The 19,690-nt window shown below is 36.1% G+C and overlaps 1 protein-coding gene across 2 annotated transcripts in view; it reads right to left on the bottom strand.

Moving 5' to 3' along the window:
- The window catches only part of PTPRQ (protein tyrosine phosphatase receptor type Q), a 141,860-nt gene that overhangs the window by 27,601 nt on the left and 94,569 nt on the right, over window positions 1–19,690 (bottom strand). For both annotated transcript variants that reach the window (XM_055712885.1, XM_055712886.1), the window contains exons 44-51: window positions 15,240–15,361; window positions 11,477–11,663; window positions 9,326–9,570; window positions 8,629–8,695; window positions 7,881–8,039; window positions 6,454–6,676; window positions 5,935–6,008; window positions 232–331 (exon numbers count right to left, since the gene is read on the bottom strand). In XM_055712885.1, the coding sequence (XP_055568860.1) occupies window positions 232–331; window positions 5,935–6,008; window positions 6,454–6,676; window positions 7,881–8,039; window positions 8,629–8,695; window positions 9,326–9,570; window positions 11,477–11,663; window positions 15,240–15,361 (1,177 nt within the window). The remainder of the gene's footprint in view (window positions 1–231; window positions 332–5,934; window positions 6,009–6,453; window positions 6,677–7,880; window positions 8,040–8,628; window positions 8,696–9,325; window positions 9,571–11,476; window positions 11,664–15,239; window positions 15,362–19,690) is intronic.

Here is a 19,690-nt window from a genome sequence, read left to right as displayed (position 1 = left end):
CCTCTGCAGAAGTTGTTTTTTCTCTTTCATCTATGGAGGTTAGCCTCACTAGACTAAAGCTTTTGTGAGTCCCTCCTTAAGTTTCTACATAGAAGAAAAGAAAAACAAAAAAGAAAATGCAATTAATTTTGAAATGACAGATTGGTTCCATTTATAGGACTGTTTCAACTCGTCTGTAAAACATTTCTGAGTTCTTGCAAACATGGTATGGCATGGATACATAAATCTCACCTGGCAAAAGTATACGCTGCAGCCACCAAAATAACAACTGAAAGTATACACAAAGTAACAGCAAGGATAACTTCTACAGATCTTCCTGACTGTCCTTCACCTGTAACAGAAAGTGGAAATCTAATACTTCGCAGATTGATTACAATTTTGATTTCTGACAGGGCAAAATCAGGGAACAATGAGATACAGACAATTTTCCCTCTGTACAACTGCATCCGTTTTGTGTCAGTTGAAGAGCTACTCAGGAAAGAAAAATGTAACAAAACCAGAAACCATTTATGTAAAGGTTCCTAGGTATTGCTGATCTATGTAATACATAATGCTAATATGTGCAGTCAGACCCTGGCACTTTTCAGTTTTACTGCTAAACAGGTTAAGGTAGGTCTACACTGTAGTAACAACAGTCCTAACACCAGCCTGAGCTGAGCTCCTGCTTCAGTCTGTGTATCCAAGAACAGGCACACTACTCTAGCAGCCAGGAGTAATTAAGCTCCAGAAGCGGAGAAGGAACAGCCGCAACTCTAAAGCTATGAGGCTTGCAGCTACCACTCACAGGCACAAAACAAAAGATGGCTTCTTGGAGATACTCTCCTCAGGGTGCTGAAGGAACCCACCCAGTGATCGGATCTGAACTTTCTGGATTAATCTACCTCACTGACCATTAACTCATGCTCTGTATTTATGTGGGAATTGGTGATATTGTTAGGAATAACCACCAGCAGGTCAAAAGTGATCTTAAAGGTGTCTATGACAAAAAGCTAAAGGCGCTGGTATTCTAATCAGTCAACACAGGTGAGAATGAAGGCTCATTCAGAGACTGATAAACCATGTAAATCAGTAGTTTCTAGACCTCTTTATGAACCTCTTTGGTGCTAAATTTCTGAAGCTCATTTAGTTTCCCATCCTTCCTGGTAATCCTGTCCATATCTCAAAAGTCTCAGCCTCTTTTTTCCTTAGGCACACAGTGAAAATACAAAAACGAAGGGATTGCTACTGCCGCTATTGTCCACCTATGCTGACATTCACCTCCACTTGCTTCCACTGTAGAAAACCTAGCTCCTGTCCATCCTCCAGGAAGGACAGAAAAATGTACTGCTTCCTGCTATATGAAACAGATTTCCCACTCAAGGGACAACATCCTCCCAAGGACACACTGGGAAACACTAAAGTCCTACCTTTGTTTCTCTCAAAAGGCTCTGATTTTTGGATTAGAGAGTATGTTGTGGACGATCTGGACTGCATGTACATTGGAGAAAATGAATAAAATTCAAAATAATCCTGATTTAGCTGAAGAAATAATCTTAAAACAGTAGGATGCAGTTTTGTTAGATCAAGTGCATGGTTCTACACATAGGCAGGAGTAATCAGCTACAATGATACAGCATAGTAAACAGTAGGTTAGGTAGAAATTTATTGGAAGAAAGTCTGAGATTATTGTAGACCAAAACCAACATGAATAAGTAATATCATACCTGTATGAAATGATAGACAACAGAATTAAGTACAGTTTACAAAATACCTGAAATAATTCTTCCACCCCATTAGCAAAGTTTCAGATGCGACACTGGACACTATAAGGTAAGAACAATTTAGGCCAGGGAAAGACAATAGAAAAGCAAGAACATAAACAGCGTTGCAAGGAAAAAAGGAATGAAAAAGTCCCTGCCACTCACTGATCTCTGTGATGAGGCACAAATGTTAGTAATATGGAAGAACAGAAGAATCTACAGAGGAGCCTCTACAACAGTTCTATTTATTTTGCACTAAACAGTGAAGTCAATGTTAAACCCTACAGTTAACATCAGTCCAAACATTATTGATCTTATTAAACAAAACAGTGCTGGCAAAATACCCACCAAGAACAAAAAATTACATTTCCTTCTACTTTGCAACAGGGGAGGACTACACACGTCTGTAGAGATGATCATGGGCCAGGGAAAGGAGAGAAAACAGAAGACATCATGTTGTATAATTCTGAGGTGCTGCAACTCAATACATCATGATAACAAACTGCAATAATAGAATATCATAAGGTAGGTTTTTATGCAAAAGGCAGTGTCAGGAAACCCCATTTTAATTATTTCCTGTCCCATCAGCTTTGTATTTCATATGGAAAAAGTCTACACTTACACAGGACTACCAGCTGCCCCACAGTGATTTTGAACTAGCTACCAGAGTTCATGAAAAGGTTATAGGCTGTCTTGTATTAGAATTTTAAATAGTAATTGTCACCCCATCTTAATTATCTCATGGAAAAATCCTGACCTTTCATCGTAGTATAGATGTTACTTTTGCAATGTCAGTCATGGGTTATGAAGGAGAAACTCCACTTCTCCAGCTGAAGAGGAGAGCTGTGGTACTCCAAGTATGGTTGAGTGGGAGCACCATATTACAACATATCCTTTACCATAATCAAAAAATCATTATTGCAGCTGTGTATTCCAGTAATTTCTGCTTCAGTGTTCCTCCATGGCAAAGTTCCTATTGTTTAACAAGAGCATCTGCACCTGCCACAGAGAAGTCTTTCATAGGTTTTCCATATTTTTTTCTGCTTCAAACATATTTAACATGCAGTATTGAATTGCACAGATACAAGGTTAGCTTTCTGATTTTCCAGATCAAAGACCTACCTATTCTGTAAGTAGACTCAGAAACCAAAATAATGTAGGGTTTTTTGAACTGCCATGAATGCCCCTGCCAAATTTCAAATCAGCGTTTTATCTACTAAAAGGAAAGTGTAATGCTGGAAAAACATGAATTTCAGTGATTATTTTAAAAAAGGTAATTGATTTAAAATTAAATTGCAATTCTGATTTTAGGCAGCATAAATTTCTTCTGAAAAGATGCTGTTGTTACAAGTGGAATAGAAGTAATTTGTCATAGAGATACCTAAGAGCTACTTATCCTTCTGGTATGTTTTCTGGGTTGTGCTTCCAGAGCAAGTCTGAAGTTCATATAACCAAAGCATCATCTGTAACGAAACACTTGGACAGGGTTCTTCAGGTTATGTGTCTCACAAGAAGATGTGTCTAAAAAAATCTAAATTCCTTTATTCTTTTAAGATGACATTGGTAATAGCATTGCCAGTACTGTGTCTTCAAGGCTACTCAACTGCAGTACCTGCATCACTTGTGATATATGAATTTGGTGTTGATTCCACAACACTTGCAAGAAAGCATAGAAGAAACTTTTAATTATCTGTTCCAGTTAAGTTTTATTTTTTGTTGGATAGGCTCTGAAATTTAGAAGTTAAGGCTAGACAGGAGTTTGCTGTAGTGCCTATCTTAAAAGCAGTGCTTGATGTTAAATGTTAGCACAGAAGGCACTGGATGGGTATGAGGAGCCATGGATAACTGAAGAATTTATCAGGTCTATTATTTTTCCTATTGCTTTTTATTCAGCATACAAACAGAACTTGCTTCTTTATGATCTACATCAAAGGAGAATGTGTCAAGGGTTTTCAGTAGCAATACAGAAGCAAATGAATTACACTATCTGCCTGCCACTGAAGCATGATTTCTTCAAGCATTGCAGACTTTTCTGTTAGAAAGGAGAAAGTTGCCCAGAGGACTGGATACAGTTGGATAATTTCCAGTAGACTTGTTTTCCCTGACTGAACACACTGTCTTTCTCTTACTTGGCAAACTATTTGCTTCATTGGCTTAGAACTTTCAAATTCAGAACATATAAAGACAACTTTTGTGTTGCACTTTCCAAAACATTCAGGGCTACAGATACAGTGCCAGATCCTTTCAGAATATTCAGGTAGTGAATTATCATTTCAGGATCTTCAGTATCAGATCATGTAACAAATTTCTAACATGGATTAGATGAATAAGGGAGCTCATATCACAGAAGATGAATGCCAAATGAAAAATATGTGCCCACTAGAATTCTTCTGGGTACTCAACCAGTTGTCTTCGGATCCCTTTTCAGAAAGTCAGGGCTAATGCTTAGCTAAGAAAGTTTTGGCTTACCAATATATTAAAAGAACTTACAGATCTTATTGCGATCTGCTACAAGAGTCTTCACTCCCAGTTTTGGGGGTAGTTCAACACTGCCATGGAGGAATTTATGCTGGATTTGAGACCCCATAACAGCTGGACTATTGGCGAGTGACAACAGAACCTGATGAATTCTATTAGACAATATTAGTTTATTAATATGAAGCTTTGCCTGTGTCTAAAGGATGAAGGGCTAAAGGGTCATGCCCTCAGATGAGCTGCCACTAGAAGGAATGATCTGCAGCCAAGAGATTTCCTACACTAGGCTCACTGAAATAGAATCACAGAATCATAGAATTGTTTAGGTTGGAAAAGATCTCTAAGATCATCAAGTCCAACCATTAACCCAGGACTTCCAAGTCCACCACTAAACCATGTCCTTAAGTGCCACATCTACATGTCTTTTAAATACCTCAACCACTTCTCTGAGCAGCCTGTTCCAATGGTTGAGCACCCTTTCAGTGAAGAAATTTTTCCTAATATCCAATCTAAAACTCCTCTGGTACAACTTGAGGCCATTTCCTCTTGTCCTGTCCCGTGTTACTTGGGAGCAGAGTTGTGTTGGGATCAACACCCATCTCCCTACAATCTCCTTTCATGTGGTTGTAGAGAGTGATTAAGTCTCTGCTGAGCCTTCTTTTCCCCAGACTAAACAACCCCAGTTCCCTCAGCCGCTGCTCAGAAGACTTGTGCTCCGGACCCCTCACCAGCTTCATTTCCCTTCTCTGGACACACTCCAGCACCTCAATGTCTTTCTTGTAGTGAGGGGCCCAAACTGAATACACTATCTGATGTGTGGCCTCATAAGTGCTGAGTACAGGGTGACGATTATTTCCCAAGTCCTGCTGGCCACACTGTTTTGGATACAAGCCAGGATGCTGTTGGCCTTCTTGGCCACCTGGGCACACTGCTGGCTCATGTTCAGCCGGCTGTCAGCCAGCACCCCCAGGTCCTTTCCCCAGGCAGCTTTCCAGCTGCTCTTCCCCAGGCCTGTAGCGCTGTGTGGGGTTGTTGCGACTCAAGTGCAGGACTCAGCACTTCTCCTTGTTGAACCTCGTGCTTGGCTCATTTGCCCAGCCTGTCCAGTTCCCTCTGCAGAGCCTGCCTGCCCTCAAGCAGATCAGCACTTCTGCCCGACTTGGTGTTGTCTGCAAACTTTGTGAGGCTGCACTTCATCCCTTTGTCGAGATCATTGATACAGATGTTAAACAGAACTGGCCCCAGTACTGAGCCCTGGGGAACACCACTTGTGACCAGCCACCAGCTGGATGTAACTCCATTCACCACTACTCTTTGGGTCTGGCCATCTGGACAGTTTTTTACTGTGGAGAGTATGCATTAACAGCTCTACATCCAACACAGAGGGAAACTGCACAAACAGTATAGTTTTTGGCAGTTCTCCAAGCAAGATGACCTATCCTGTTAAAATGGTATTTTTATTGGTATAACTGAATCTCTGCTAACAAACTTTGTCAGTACTGCTTCTTCATGGAACAGTCCAGGCTGAGGTAAGACCACTTGGCAACCTCAAAAGGACACACAAAAGAGTGGATATGTTTCCTCAGCCATTCTGGTTAAGATAGTCCAACAAAAATAGAGAATATTTACTGCAGGGAAACCACTGCACTAAAAAGAAATATGGAATTGTCTAGATTCTTTGGAAGTAGAGAAATACCTTAATAAATGACACTGTCCTTACCTAATGTTTTGACAGGGTCAGAATAGTCAGAATCTGTAAACTGTCCTTTAATGTTAGTTGCTCTGAACTTAAATCTGTGAAATAAAACAAAAAAACCCTAATGAAATAAAATTTTATGTGCATTTTCTTAAATATTATTTCATATAGAAACGAAAAACTATTTTTCAGGTTTAGTAAAATAAAAGCTGGAATCATTATTCACCTGCTAAGTTGATGTTATGACAGACATCAAGGACTCAGTGTCAATATATTAAATGTGTAATCAGACTGTATTAATTACTTATATTGAATTTGGTCTTATTTAATTTAAGAACTCAGTAATCATCTTTTGTTACCTGGAACACTTTAAAAGATTTGTCACACATATTTATGCTCAGCCAAAAAATGTAAAATTAGAGACACACGAAGATCATTTCAGTCTCCACTTTTTGATAATTGAACTACGTTTCATATGTTTGTGTAAATCTGTATTTCACTTAAATCTTTCTCTTGGACAAACATAGAGACAAATGTACTTACAGGTACTGCTTTCTTGGTTTCAGTGGGCCATTACATATTTTGTCTTGACTGCCTGGTATTGTACATGTAGTATCAGCACCTATGACATATATCTCTTCTTTGCCACTCAGATCTTCTTTTCCTTCTATACAAGGTGGGTTTGGGAAGCCTTCATTTGTAAAATATGGCCTTGGTCTGTTGAAGTAGGCATCATACCACTTAGTAACATTCCCATCATGCTGAGCTATTATCAAGAAAAAAAACATTCCCATCATGCTGAGCTATTATCAAGAAAAGAAACAATCAGATACAATTTACATTCTAACCAGACTGTAATTAAAGAAGTTAAATAGGAAATTAATATTTTTAAGAGCTTAGCACACTATCACTGCTGTTTACAAAACTAAGTCTATAACTGTATTTGCATTTGAACCCAAATTTCCTTGTTATCCACACTATCTATATTTTGTTAACTCAGAGTGAGTCACTTGAATTTTAAACTGAGCACGGCTAGCAAAGACAGTAATATGAGTTTACTCTTAAGACTGTTTCATAAATGAAATGACTAGATTTTCATAAGTGGATAGTACCCAGCAACTCAGAAGAAAAATCTTCAAAATGTTGCTTAACATGGTATTTGTATGTCTATCCATTCAAGAGAATCTTCACAGCAATAGCTATGAAGTAAATGTATGTAGGATTAGTGCTAAAATGCAAAATTCAGAAAAAGGCAAGAGACATAATGTGAATTCCCCTAGTGTGAATGCTTCTATGCTTTGAAAGCAAGCAAAACAAGGGAATTAAATAACTGGAATTTGTCCTTTTTAGGTAAAGTAAGCCTGACCATATGATGTCCTGTCATGAAATTCCCACTCACATTGGTGGGCAATTACTCAAAAGAGCATCATGGCAGTTCATATGAGTAAATGTTCATCAGTCCATACAAGGGAACACCCATTCTAACTCACAGTCTACAGAAGGGATTTACATAAATCCCTCTGCCCCCATTCTGAAATGGAAATATCAACTGCACATGACTGCATTCTTTTGCAGGCAACACTAATAGCAACAGAAGAATAACCTTGCAAAAAAAAGTTTCAGATTGATCTACCTTTCACAAATGCCAAACTTTTTTTTTTTAAAGGAAATGGGCAATAAAAAAATACAATGATAACAATAGGGCCAGAATAATCTTGGTGACTTCAAACAGCATGGGTGATTCTTCATTGGCAAGTGTTCCCAAAATCCAGTAGCCAGCCCACAAGTATTGTGAAAGATACTTTGCTCTTAGTACTGTTGCCACAGCTGAAGTGACTTTGTTAGCTGCTTTCTAAAGTGAAATTACTGGGACCCAAGAAAGGAAATAAAAAAAGAAAAGACAAACATCCTGAAAATAAAGAAATTAAAAAACCTCAAAACAATTTTCAAGAGAACTTATAAAATTCTACCTCCAGCTTCCACAACAAGAACCTGTATCTTCTTGATAGGGCCATGATCATCACTGTAATAACATATTGGCATTCTGATTGTAATTGTTGTAGCTGTGACGAGTAATGCCCCATTGGTATCATAAACTGGTGTTGGTTTCTTTTTAGGTCGTGGTGGTTCTGTTTTTAAACAAAGATATATCACAAAGTTTTGTTTTAAAATGTTTTCACTACAAGTACTTTGTTGAGGCACATAGCTGTGTTATGCAAGACAAATCTTCAGCATAGGTTCAGGGAAAACTTAATGTTCTACTTAATGCCTTAAGCCTCTAAAAACTGTATTCTGATAACTGCCTCTGCATATCAGTTTTCAATTAAAAGACAAAACAAAAGACTGAGTCTCAGTTTCTCAATGAATTTCCGTCAATGACTGTATTTATTTCCACAACTGTGATACTGTATACTTAGCTATACCTCTGTGATATTCTTTTAAGCTGTGTGCTGATGGTAACTAAAATACTGGTCAGTATGATTACTTCACTGAGTTTGCACATGGTTTACAGTATTACTCAGATACGAATAGCAAATGATCAGTGTTATGCAGCAAAATTGAGCACTGCAATTCAAGGCTGCCAGTTATGAGTTCCTGCTCCTACATTATGCCATCTTTAAATAAAAGACAAAGGCACACAACTGTGTACTCAGGTGTAACAGCAATTTCTTCAGCATTTATAGAGATTTCAGCTAAAGGGTATTTTATGAAACATACCTTTTATATCCATGGTTATTTTCAATTGAATTTTTGGCCCTGCACCAGCACCATTAATTGCATACACCTTAAAAAAACAAACACTTGTTTTAATGTTTATTTGTAAGAGCTTCAAACTAGCAAAGTCTGGATATATTTGAAGCAACAATGAATACTGAAACACTCCTTTTGCCATTCATACTCTGCTAGAACTTACTTCATACTTCTTTAGAGTCATAAGTACAGTAACACTTCATCACTTGTAGCTCTTACAAAAAGGAGAAAAACATGCCCACTTAAATAGTTATGTCGACTCCTCTCCTGTCCTAGGCTGATTATTTGAAAGGACTTCATGCACATACTTCTAGCAAGCTTCCCTTGCAGAACTGGACCTTTCATCTAAGCCAAATGAGCAATGCAAGTAGTGGAATTAAGAGAGGAATTTAGTCTTGTAGTTGTGATGATGTGCCACAGGCTGCTTTGCTAGCACATGAACTGGTGGTCCACAGTACAAAGCTAACCACTAGTGATGTGTCCTGTTCCCACTTGCTCTACCCTCTCATTGCTCCCCTCATTCCTCAGACTTGTCTCTCTTCACACCCCAGCTAACATTCTTGCCATGAAAATCTCATATTCAGCCTAGGTTTAAGTTCCCTATTCAGACTAATCTCTCACTCATTCCAAAGAAAAATGCCAAAGAAAAAGTAACAGTTCTTACGCTGACATTATAGGTATGTCCTCCTTTTAGTCCTTCTATCATGGCAGTAACTGACTGATCTGTTTTACCAATGACACTAAGGTTGTGGATCTGGATGGCAGCTGGGTCATCTTCATTGTAAACCATAGCTTGATACACCTGAATATTTCCATTTGGTTCAGATGGCGGCATGAATGTTACTTGGAACTTTGTTACTTCGTCTGGTATCTTCTGAAATGTTATGTTGTTAGGTGGGTCTTCAGGTACTGAAATAAATAATTCAATGATCCACTTAATCGGTTTACTACTATTACTATTAGAGTAAAACCTGAAAAGTTACAAATTATATTTTTGTATATCAGTACTTTTTCATTGGTATTTTCTGGTTTTATTAAAGAAATCTCAAATCCTTACTGCATATATAAATATTTATAAGGAATAAAAATTTAATATTTAGTGAAATCCTATTCTTAATGATAGAATTTAATACTACAAATATTAAAAATATTTTTTAGATAGCCCTTGGAATGTCTTTATCAGAAAAGCTTCTTCTGATTTTCTACTCAGAAAGCCTGAAGGCATCATTATACCTTGAAATACATCCGGTGTAAACAAATCGTTGCATGGGTTGACAAGCGAGAAGCAAGTGCTAGTCTTGATTATCCCTTTCTGAAAGCCCTCTGTCAACAGCAAGCTCCCTCCCAATATAAACAAGCCACCATGCTCCTAAGAGTCTCTGCTCATCACAGCTAACTCTTTAGGAAAAAATTTTCCACTAGCCGATATCCAGACACAAACACAACATGCATTTTTCCCAAAGACAGTTTTTTGTCAGAAACTTATTCCAGTAGTTTATTCTCAAGACAGCAAAGTTATAAATCATTTCCCCAGTGTCCCTATTTGAAAAAAAAAAGGCTATAACATTCTTTCCAGGCAGCTAAATATTTATTGCTCTACCTGAGCAGACAAGTATGTAGCATGACCTCTAAATAGTGAAATCAAGCAACTGAAGGTAAACACATTCCCTCAGCCACGGATTTAGAAGCAGTTGTCATACCTTCCAGTTTTTTTACACCAGCCAACAAATGCTTACTCAGACTTCCCTGGAGTAAGTCAGCCATATGCTAGACTATACAAACAGATGAGGTGAGATGAGTAACTCTAAGGTTACTGCACATACTAACATATCACATTTTTACATAAGAGAGAGGGCTACCAAAAAAGATAGCTCATAGGACAGACCCAGTTACCACCTAATTTAATCTTCAATCATTCTTCCAAAGTAAAAGACCATATCAGCCTCCAGGGATATAAACAGGTAATGAAATCCTTACAATTTAATGTATTAAAGGCATTATACATAATATACACACACTCATTAGGGACTTTAAACAAAAGATAAATGATAAATACAATCACTGTGTAGTATGTCTAAATCTGAAATCAACCTTCATATATAGCTAAAAAAGTTGATCTGCAGCTAATCTCACTAGATATAAGGCAACTGTAGTTTATACACAGTTGATAATTAGTCTGAAATGAAACTTCAGTATCTTTTCAGAAAATATTTTTATTGCTTTGTTTGTTTGTTTATATATATCCTTAGTGAACAATTCAAACCCAGCAAAGATAGCAGACAGAACATAACCAGGAGCTATGTATGTAAAGCTAGAATTATGTCTTCCCCATGTACATCTGTTTATATTTTCCTAAGTAAATGCTATCTACTCTTCTGTAATGTAGCCTCTCAGAATCATGAGGTCCTTACACAGTTCCTCACTCTCACCTCTCAGTTTTATTTCTCTGAGTAACTTAATAGCATCAGCAACTTTTGTCACCTTAATATCTACCCCATTCCTCCAGAGTGTTTTGAATCTGTGGAAGAGCTGACTGGAGCACAGATCCCTGTGGGCCTTCACTAGCAACCTCCTTCCACAGAGAATACACAGATTGTGTCCTCAAAAAAAAAAAAAAAAAGTGTCTTACCCTAAAGGTAAGTCTTAGCACTTATCACCATCACTTTTTTCATTGACTGCCACCTTTTTAAATATTAAAAAAACCACTGTGAGTAAAAATTTTCATTAAAAGTGCACCATGTGTTCAAAACTCTCATTTATTTGTCAGATGAAAGAAAAACTGCAAAGTTGGATGTATATAGAGAAAAATACAAACCTGCTTCAAAAGTGGAGACAATTACTGGAGAACTAGCCTGCCCTTCAAGGAGTGCAGCATTAACATCCCCCGTAAAGGCAATGATTACTACCGAATACCTTGTAAATGCTTTTAAATCAGAAATTTCTAAGACTTTACCCTCTTCATTTGTCTTCAGAAATTGAGCTTTATAATTGTCATTATCTACCTGTAAAATAATATTTTTTAAAAAAATTATTACAAGACTTGAAAGAGCTGAAAGCAGGACATTATTATTTGAACACCTTATTTAACTTTTATCTTTCCACTTTTCTAACCATTTACATAAAAGTGTTCACAAAAATTCTCCAGCAATCAAGACCAGAAAGCTGCACAGGTGAGTGCACTCCCATCTCACCCATGTGTTGCCTCTTCACCACTTCACATAGTATGGGATTAAGGAAATGGGCTGTTTGCTTGGTGCTGTCTTCCACCAAGCAAACATGAATCAATTAGTAGACACTGGTCCAGGGGAGCTGTAGCAACCTGAAATGGGAATCAAAGTAGGCAAAGATCCAGAAGATATGCAGCTATATAGCAGAAAATTGTTTGGAATAGCAGAAAATTGTTTGGAATACAAAAAACAAAATTAAAATTGGGCAGCAATATATAATGTTATGACTGCAGAAAGTGGTATTCATCTTGGGATATATTAATAGAAGCAATACTTGTAAGACAGTGGGGAAGGAGCATCCTCTCACTAGAAAAGCTGGAAAGGAGAAATAATTTGAGTTAAATCTAGAAAAGGGAGGGTGGTGGAAGACAGTAACAACTTCAAAATATAAAAAATGATGTTATTAAATTTAAGATATACCATTGTTTATAGTGTTCATGAAAACACAAATAGAAATTATATTTGCACTAAAAAAAGATTAGAATTAAAAACTGCAAAAACTGCAATGATATATCTAAATATCTAAAACCTAGAACAATCTATTGAGGGTTACTGAGCAATTTTCAGCTCTGGACATTTTTAAGAACAGGATAATGAATGATTTGTGAGTAAGACTTTAGGTACACTTGTTTCTGTGTTAGAGCAGGATATGGACTGGATTATGTCTTGGGATCCCTATCATCCATACATCTCAAATAATCTGTAGTTCTGTAGCAAAATCGACAGTGTTGGGCTTTATAGTCAATTAATCACTTTTAATGTTAGCTTAAAAAAAAGAAAAAAATGGGAGCTTTTCTAGTGTTTGATCAAGTATCATTTACAAAATTCTTTTTATGTCTATACCCACTACTTCAGTTAATGATGTTTTCATTACTGTTTCTTCAGTGTGTAATTTGAAAAGAGGATTAGGTAGCTGTACAGTAGTTTTCCCACTGGATGAAATCTGTATTAAATACAGCTGCTAAAATATTAGAATAGTTCAAGCATAACTTTTATTTGACAGTTATGCATACATCCCCACTGAGAATTAACCTGAACTAAACTTTCTGATGGACTAAACAGACATTCATTTTCTGGGATGGCCATCAAGAGCTGAAACACTTTTTCCCATCTGACTACCAAACATCTGGCATATAAATGTTTATAAAGAGCTAAAATAGAATCACACCACTACATCATTATGTATGTCAATATGTAACTGCAAGGAACATCCTAGCAATTTAAACAGAACCCTAATTCACTAATGAATACTAATTACTACCTTTTAGGAATAAAGACATCACAGAGCAGAAATCTGAAATTATTCTGTTCTGTGAGACTAATTTTATAAATCCTTAAAGATACTCAGTTTAGAATTAAAATGAGTAAAGTTGTACATACAAAAATTTTGTGGAATTTGGAGTCTTCATAAAAATTTTCCCACTGGGACAATAAAATATATACTGAAATTTCCACTGAAAAAGGTTGTGACAACTTTATTGGCCTTTAAGAAGGAATAGATTTGTCTACTAAGATGATTAGCTACAGAACTGACACCTGTAGTTATTGATGATTAGACAAACAACATCTGATTACAAGGAATCCCCAAACATAAAGCTAGATATCCGAAAAATATCTGGAAAAAAATATCCATTTTGTAAAAACAAAACCAAAGCCCTTCAAACCGAACGTTTAAAACAGATTTTTAAGTTCCTTCTGGATGCTGTCAGGCTCACATCAAGCATTCCATAGTTCATCTTACTTTATGATTTTTACAGTAACATATTTATAAGGTATTTATACAATTTTCATAGTGTAGAACCAGATGATATCCTTTTTATAATTTAGGAATTACCAGACAGAGGAGAAATTGTTTACATAAATATTGATTAAATATTACACGCACAAAAAATCAAACTTTGAAAACTGAATTTGGAAGTTTTATCAAAAGCATGAAAATAATTTTTTCGGTTGATGCACTATAATGCTGTTTAGTCAAAAACGACAGGAACTTTTGACAAAGAAAAAGTCTTCTCTAACTTTAGTAAAGAAGAAATAAAAATTGTTATGTAGTTTCTATTGACCTATTCAATTGGCCAAGGAATCATTCCTCCCCTGTTAGTATTCCCCTTGTTATTGCACATCCTTCATCCTGTCATATTACTGTTATGGTAGGTAAGTGTGCTCAGAACTGAACAGATTGCACTCTACATACTGTACAATTAAGTCAGAGGAAGAGAAAGTAGCAAGTCTGTACATTTCTATGTCTTTTAACTTTACAGAGGAGCTTAAAAATATTTGGCATTTTTTTATTGATCTCCTTAGAAGTTTTGATTGCACAAAAATCTCAGCATTAATATTTTAGCATATCTCTAATTCTTATAACTGATTCAGAGACAATGAAAAGATACACATAATAGTCTTACTGCCTTCTCAGAAAATTGAAAAAAGCTTTCTATTTAAAGCCTTTAAATAGTTTGATGTAGTCTTTAATTTTTTTTTCCTATTATCTAACAGACTGATTCCAGATTTTTAAGGCTACAAACAGCATTTTCCTGGGTAAAGTCTGGTAAACTGCTCCCCATTTTCACTGATAGCCCTGTCTTTATAATTTCTGGAAGAACAGGGAACCTATATCCTACTTAAAACTTCTCACGTGCTCAAACTTAGAAAGTTTCATATCTTGCCACAGGGAAGGAAATGAGTTATTAATGGTTGTTTTAAGGAGTATTGTAAGGGTAGCAGAGGATGAAAAGAGAAAGGCCACTACAGCTTTCCTCTTATGTCAGCCTTTTTTTGCTTATAAAGGTGAAAGAGAAAGAAGTGTTATTGTTGTGCTACCAAAATACAGCTAATCTGATGGGCAGTGCACCAAGTGGTAAGGGGGAAATCAAGTTTGACTAAACTTTGCCCTCTGATATGGTGAAACCTTATACAAGTCACCTCTTTTTCCTAGGCTCTGCACTGTGGTTTGTGGTTTGTAAAATCATGGCAATGAACTTTTCCTTCCTCTGAAGAAAAATCCCAAAGTAATTATTTTTACAGGTAAACAGCATCATTATTGTTAGAAAGAGGTACACCTCCACAAAGCTCAGCTACTGTTTTCCTGTATACATTTATAGCTATATTTTTTTCATTCCAAGACCTATTATTATCACACATTTTTTAATACCAAGTAATTAATTTATCTCCCATTAAGAAATTTATAAATGTACAGCTAATTCCTATGTGAAGTTTATGTGGAAATAGACACAGCCATATTGTTTTTCAACCTAGTTTGTGTCTGTCCTGTAATTTCTGTAAGAACATCTACTGTGGTATTTATATCACCAAACATCTCTATTACTACCAACAATAAAACAGTTGCCTTACTGAGGTAATGTCTATAAGGTAGCATGTTGGTCCAGTAATGATGACAGGTTCACTCCAGCTGATATTAATACTGTGAGGAGATGTAGCTAACACGGTCACATTTTCTGGAGGACCATCTGGAGCTGTAGAAAAAAATATGTACATGGATCATGGCCAAAGAAGTTCACAAAAAATAACCCAGTGATTTTAGTGGTCAGCAGAGATTATTTTTCAACCTGAAAATAAAACTTTTTCACAAATCTACCATTAGACACTGTTTAGATAATTATAACATTTTTTCTTTCTCATATATAGAGTATGATTTAGAAAAACATTTTCCATTGCAATTAATACTTTTGTAGAGTATGAGCTCCCTGCAATTTCATCTTAAACTGAAATTATAGGGTTTTTTAATTATAAGTAATTTATATATATTTTACATGACACAAGAAAAATATATAACTATTTAGACAAATAGACAAGCATAATATATTTGTTTATGTCACATGAATCATTGAAGAACAAGAAATTGTAAAAACACAAGGTCTTCTGCATGCTAGAAAAAAATTTGTACTAGAACAAAGCATTTTATACAGAAAAAAAATATTTTCTAGATTCTCTTTCAACTTATTCTTAACATGTTGAGAAACTCCGGAAAACACACACACAAAAATTATAGGAATTGCAAGCATGTTCATGTAAGAATGTTCACATTAAGAAATGGGATTTTCCTAAAATTTCCTTTTGTCAAGATGATATATGAATTAAGCTAGTTATCTCTTATTCATGAATAAGAAATTACTTCAATCATAATAACAACACAGCAATTCTCAGTAAGTGGTATTACTTTTTTATAATGACTGTGGTAAAGTTCAGGAAAGTAAAATTTGGAATAGAGGTGACAACAGATTTGTAGATAATGCCAGAACTTGGCTCCATGGTGCCTTTTTTGGGTCTACAATAAAAAAAGAAAACTGTGATACCTATCAGTGTTATAGAAGTAACAACAGATTTGTACAAGAGATTTCCAGAACTTGGCTTCATGGTGCCTTTTTTTTTAGCCTACCATCAAAAATACAGCTATGATTAACACATATCAGTGAATAGTCCATTCTAAAAAATGGTAAAAGTATCATATATATCCTAATCAGAATATGCAGTCTCTTTTCTCAAACATGATTAATACATGAATATGATTCTTTTCACCATTAATCATTAGGTAAGAGGGCTTAATGAGGAAAATTGTAGTGTACACGAGGCTACTTAGTTTTTTCGGTAGAAAACAGGTTAGGAAAAGGAAAAATAGCATGGAAGGAGGTATGTAGCTATGGAAATTATGTGTGAAAGATTAATAAGGAGAAATCGTAAAATTTCACACTGTGAAGGTGAAAATTTTGCACCATGGTTGCAGAATACAACAGGAAGATTTGAGTTGATAAGATGCTATGACAAGTTTAGGGTGTTGGATTACGGGACGTAGATTGCTGTGCTGGGATTAGCAGGAATCTAGCAGACTTTGTAGGCAGGATCAGATTCAACTATTGGAAGCAGTCCCCAAAAATACTGAATAGCATGGAACAACTGAATGAAGAGTGTAACTGAATGAACTCTGAAAGCACAGGAGGGTAGTGAAAGAGGAGACTGCTCAGAGAAGGCTGGCTGTTGGGTGGGGAGTTAGAAGACACAAAGCAAAATACAAGGGCAAGCATGTTCCCCAAAAACTATAGGACTATGAACTATAGTTTAGTTCCCTAAAAATTATATAAGCACAAATTAAGCCTATTTTCCAGGTAACGCGTGTCAGATTTGTTGCTCAAACAGTGCCTTTTAGTGTAAATACTGCCTTCAGTAACTATGGCAGTGGCAGTATCTTTATTACCAGCTGAAATTTCTGAAAAACACTATAAAATTATATATATAGCTTCTTGAGCCTTAGTTTCCAAACCAACCAAGTTTGCTAAGACAATTTTCCTTTACTTTTTTGCAACATTAATGGGGCGTTTTATCTCCCAATACTTTTTTTCAGAAGCCACTTTATGCTTATGCATTAGACATTGATGGTGTGAAATAATTTTCAAGCACAATCTAACCTACAAATTATCCAGCCTGAGGTTACTTAAATGGATAATTTGCCATATGCAGTTTATATTTAAAATGTTTTTAGATCTTTGCAAGAAAACTCTAATTGAGTGTGCTGTATTTAAGATAAATATCTAAAATACATCTATGCATTAATACCTGGTTTATTTTTATCATGAAAAGTACAATATCAGACATTAACTGAATGATACTGAAATTTAGAGAAATTTTCAAAATAACCTGTATAATTAGAAGGAAAACTAGAAAAGGAAATGTGTCTAATGTGTTTTATGTCTTAAAAAATCATCCTTTTTAAAACTGTGTTTCATTCATTGGGTAACTGCCACGTTCTGATTTAGGTTTGTTTGTGAAATGAATCTAGTCAATATGAGGCCATGATATCACTATACCCTTTCTCTTATAAATCACAGCAATTTACTCAGCAGAAATGACCTAGTCTTATTCTCTCATTCCCCCATAATCCAATCACTTCCTCTCATAAGCACTTTTCTCCTGGTTTTCACAATAATGCATTTTCTGTAACTAATAACCATCATTTCCTGATTATCATGCTTCTATCCTTGCACAGGAATGTGGGTCTTTGGAGGTCAGGGTCATCTTTCTCATCCATCTGTGTCCTGATGCTAAGGCAGCAGTTAAGTGTGTTAGCTTGAAGATAAGTCTGGATAGCCCATTATTTACCATAATCCTCAAAAACAAGACTGAACACTCCAGTCTTCTGCCAGAAATTCATGCTTGCCAGTTTGGTTAAGACCGGTTCTTTTTTTCTTTTTCCTAACAAAAATTAAGCTTGAGGTTCAGTTATTTCATTTTAGAATCACCTAGGTTACTTTTACAGACATAAACGTTTAAATACAGGTATTAGGCCATATTTACTTTCCAATGTTTAGTTCTGAAAGAATGAAAGGAACAAAGGAAAACAAGTTGTCTCAATCAAAACCTGCCAGAAGAAAGCGCATACAACAACAACACATGAAATCTTATTACTTCTCACCACACAGAAGCATTTATTTATGCCAAGCAAGTGGGTATCAGCAGGGATTGGGAAAGAAGGTGCTGAAAAGAGATGCATAACCCTCTGCCCCATGCATCTATGTCCTAGCCTTCATGGAACATTCGAACATCTGGGATTTTCCTTTGTATCTCAGTATATCCTGGCATTAGGAAACTTGGCAGTTTACCAAAAAGCACTGCATTGTGTAACTGTATGAGATCCAAAATGAGGTCAGCGATCTCACTGCCATTCATTTTCAACCTAACACTCACCCTCAAAAATTATTTTTTTTTTCTTAGAAAGCACAAGTTTGGCCAATGTTGTTCTCCTTATCAACGTAAAAATGTCTGGGGGTAAGTGCAGGTGTGAGTGAACAAAGTTTCTCTAGCTATGGAAAACATTTCTTGCCCTTGCCCTTACTGTGACACAACACTGTGATCTTCTGTACTGGTAACTATATAAATCTACGTTATGTTGAAAATATTTCATCTTGCAGAGTAGATTTGGCTCTTGGGTAATCCATCAGCTAGGTAATAACAGTGCCATCAGACTACTTTATGAGACAGTAGGACAATTCCTGTGAGGATAATCTGCAAGACAGAAGGTTGAATAGTTTATCCATGTGATGTGAGAACTGGACTGCACTGAACAACCTATAACACTTTCCACACAGTAATGCTATACTCACTTTCACTATGGAATACAGCCATTATATTTGGTTTTAAGCTTGCAAATGAGTTACAGAATCCTAAAAGGAATTCCTGTAGCCTTAAATTTACCTTCATATTGAACAACTGAAATAAGCAGCTAAGATCCTCACCTTAGTTACTGGATATTCAGAATTATCAGGTATTTCTGCTTTAGCACAACAGGCATGTCCCCAACACTTGTAAAGAATATTAAGGGTTTCTGTTACATAATTTTTGCTGTTGTTTTTTTCACCTCTTTATATTCTGAGAAATTAGTCTAATGGTTTTCAGCTTAAATGCTGTAGCTTCCTCAATATGAGTATAATAACTATAATATTTTCTTTAGGATTGAGATAAACACAAATTTCTGAGAACCCAATTATTTCTGAAGAAAAATCATTTGACTATTACTTCACAACCAAGGTAACTTTCCCTTTGACAGAAGCAATCTCATTTATTGAAAATCAGGGAGTGGCTAGCTTCTGCCCTCAAATCTGCAAACACAACTCCCATTGATTTTATGGGCTAAGTACTCAGTGTATTTTACATAGCAGCTAAGCACCCTTAAGCCCTAACAGACCATGTATATTGGCTGTGTACCAGCAGGCTAATCCAGAGGATGCTTGGTCCTGTCCGTGAGGGAAAGGAGAGGGGGATCAACACCTGTTCTCTGGATACACTCCGCAAGG

Source organism: Falco cherrug, chromosome 5 (assembly GCF_023634085.1).
Source record: "Falco cherrug isolate bFalChe1 chromosome 5, bFalChe1.pri, whole genome shotgun sequence".
Taxonomy (NCBI): domain Eukaryota; kingdom Metazoa; phylum Chordata; class Aves; order Falconiformes; family Falconidae; genus Falco; species Falco cherrug.
This window is presented reverse-complemented; position numbering and strand designations above follow the sequence as displayed.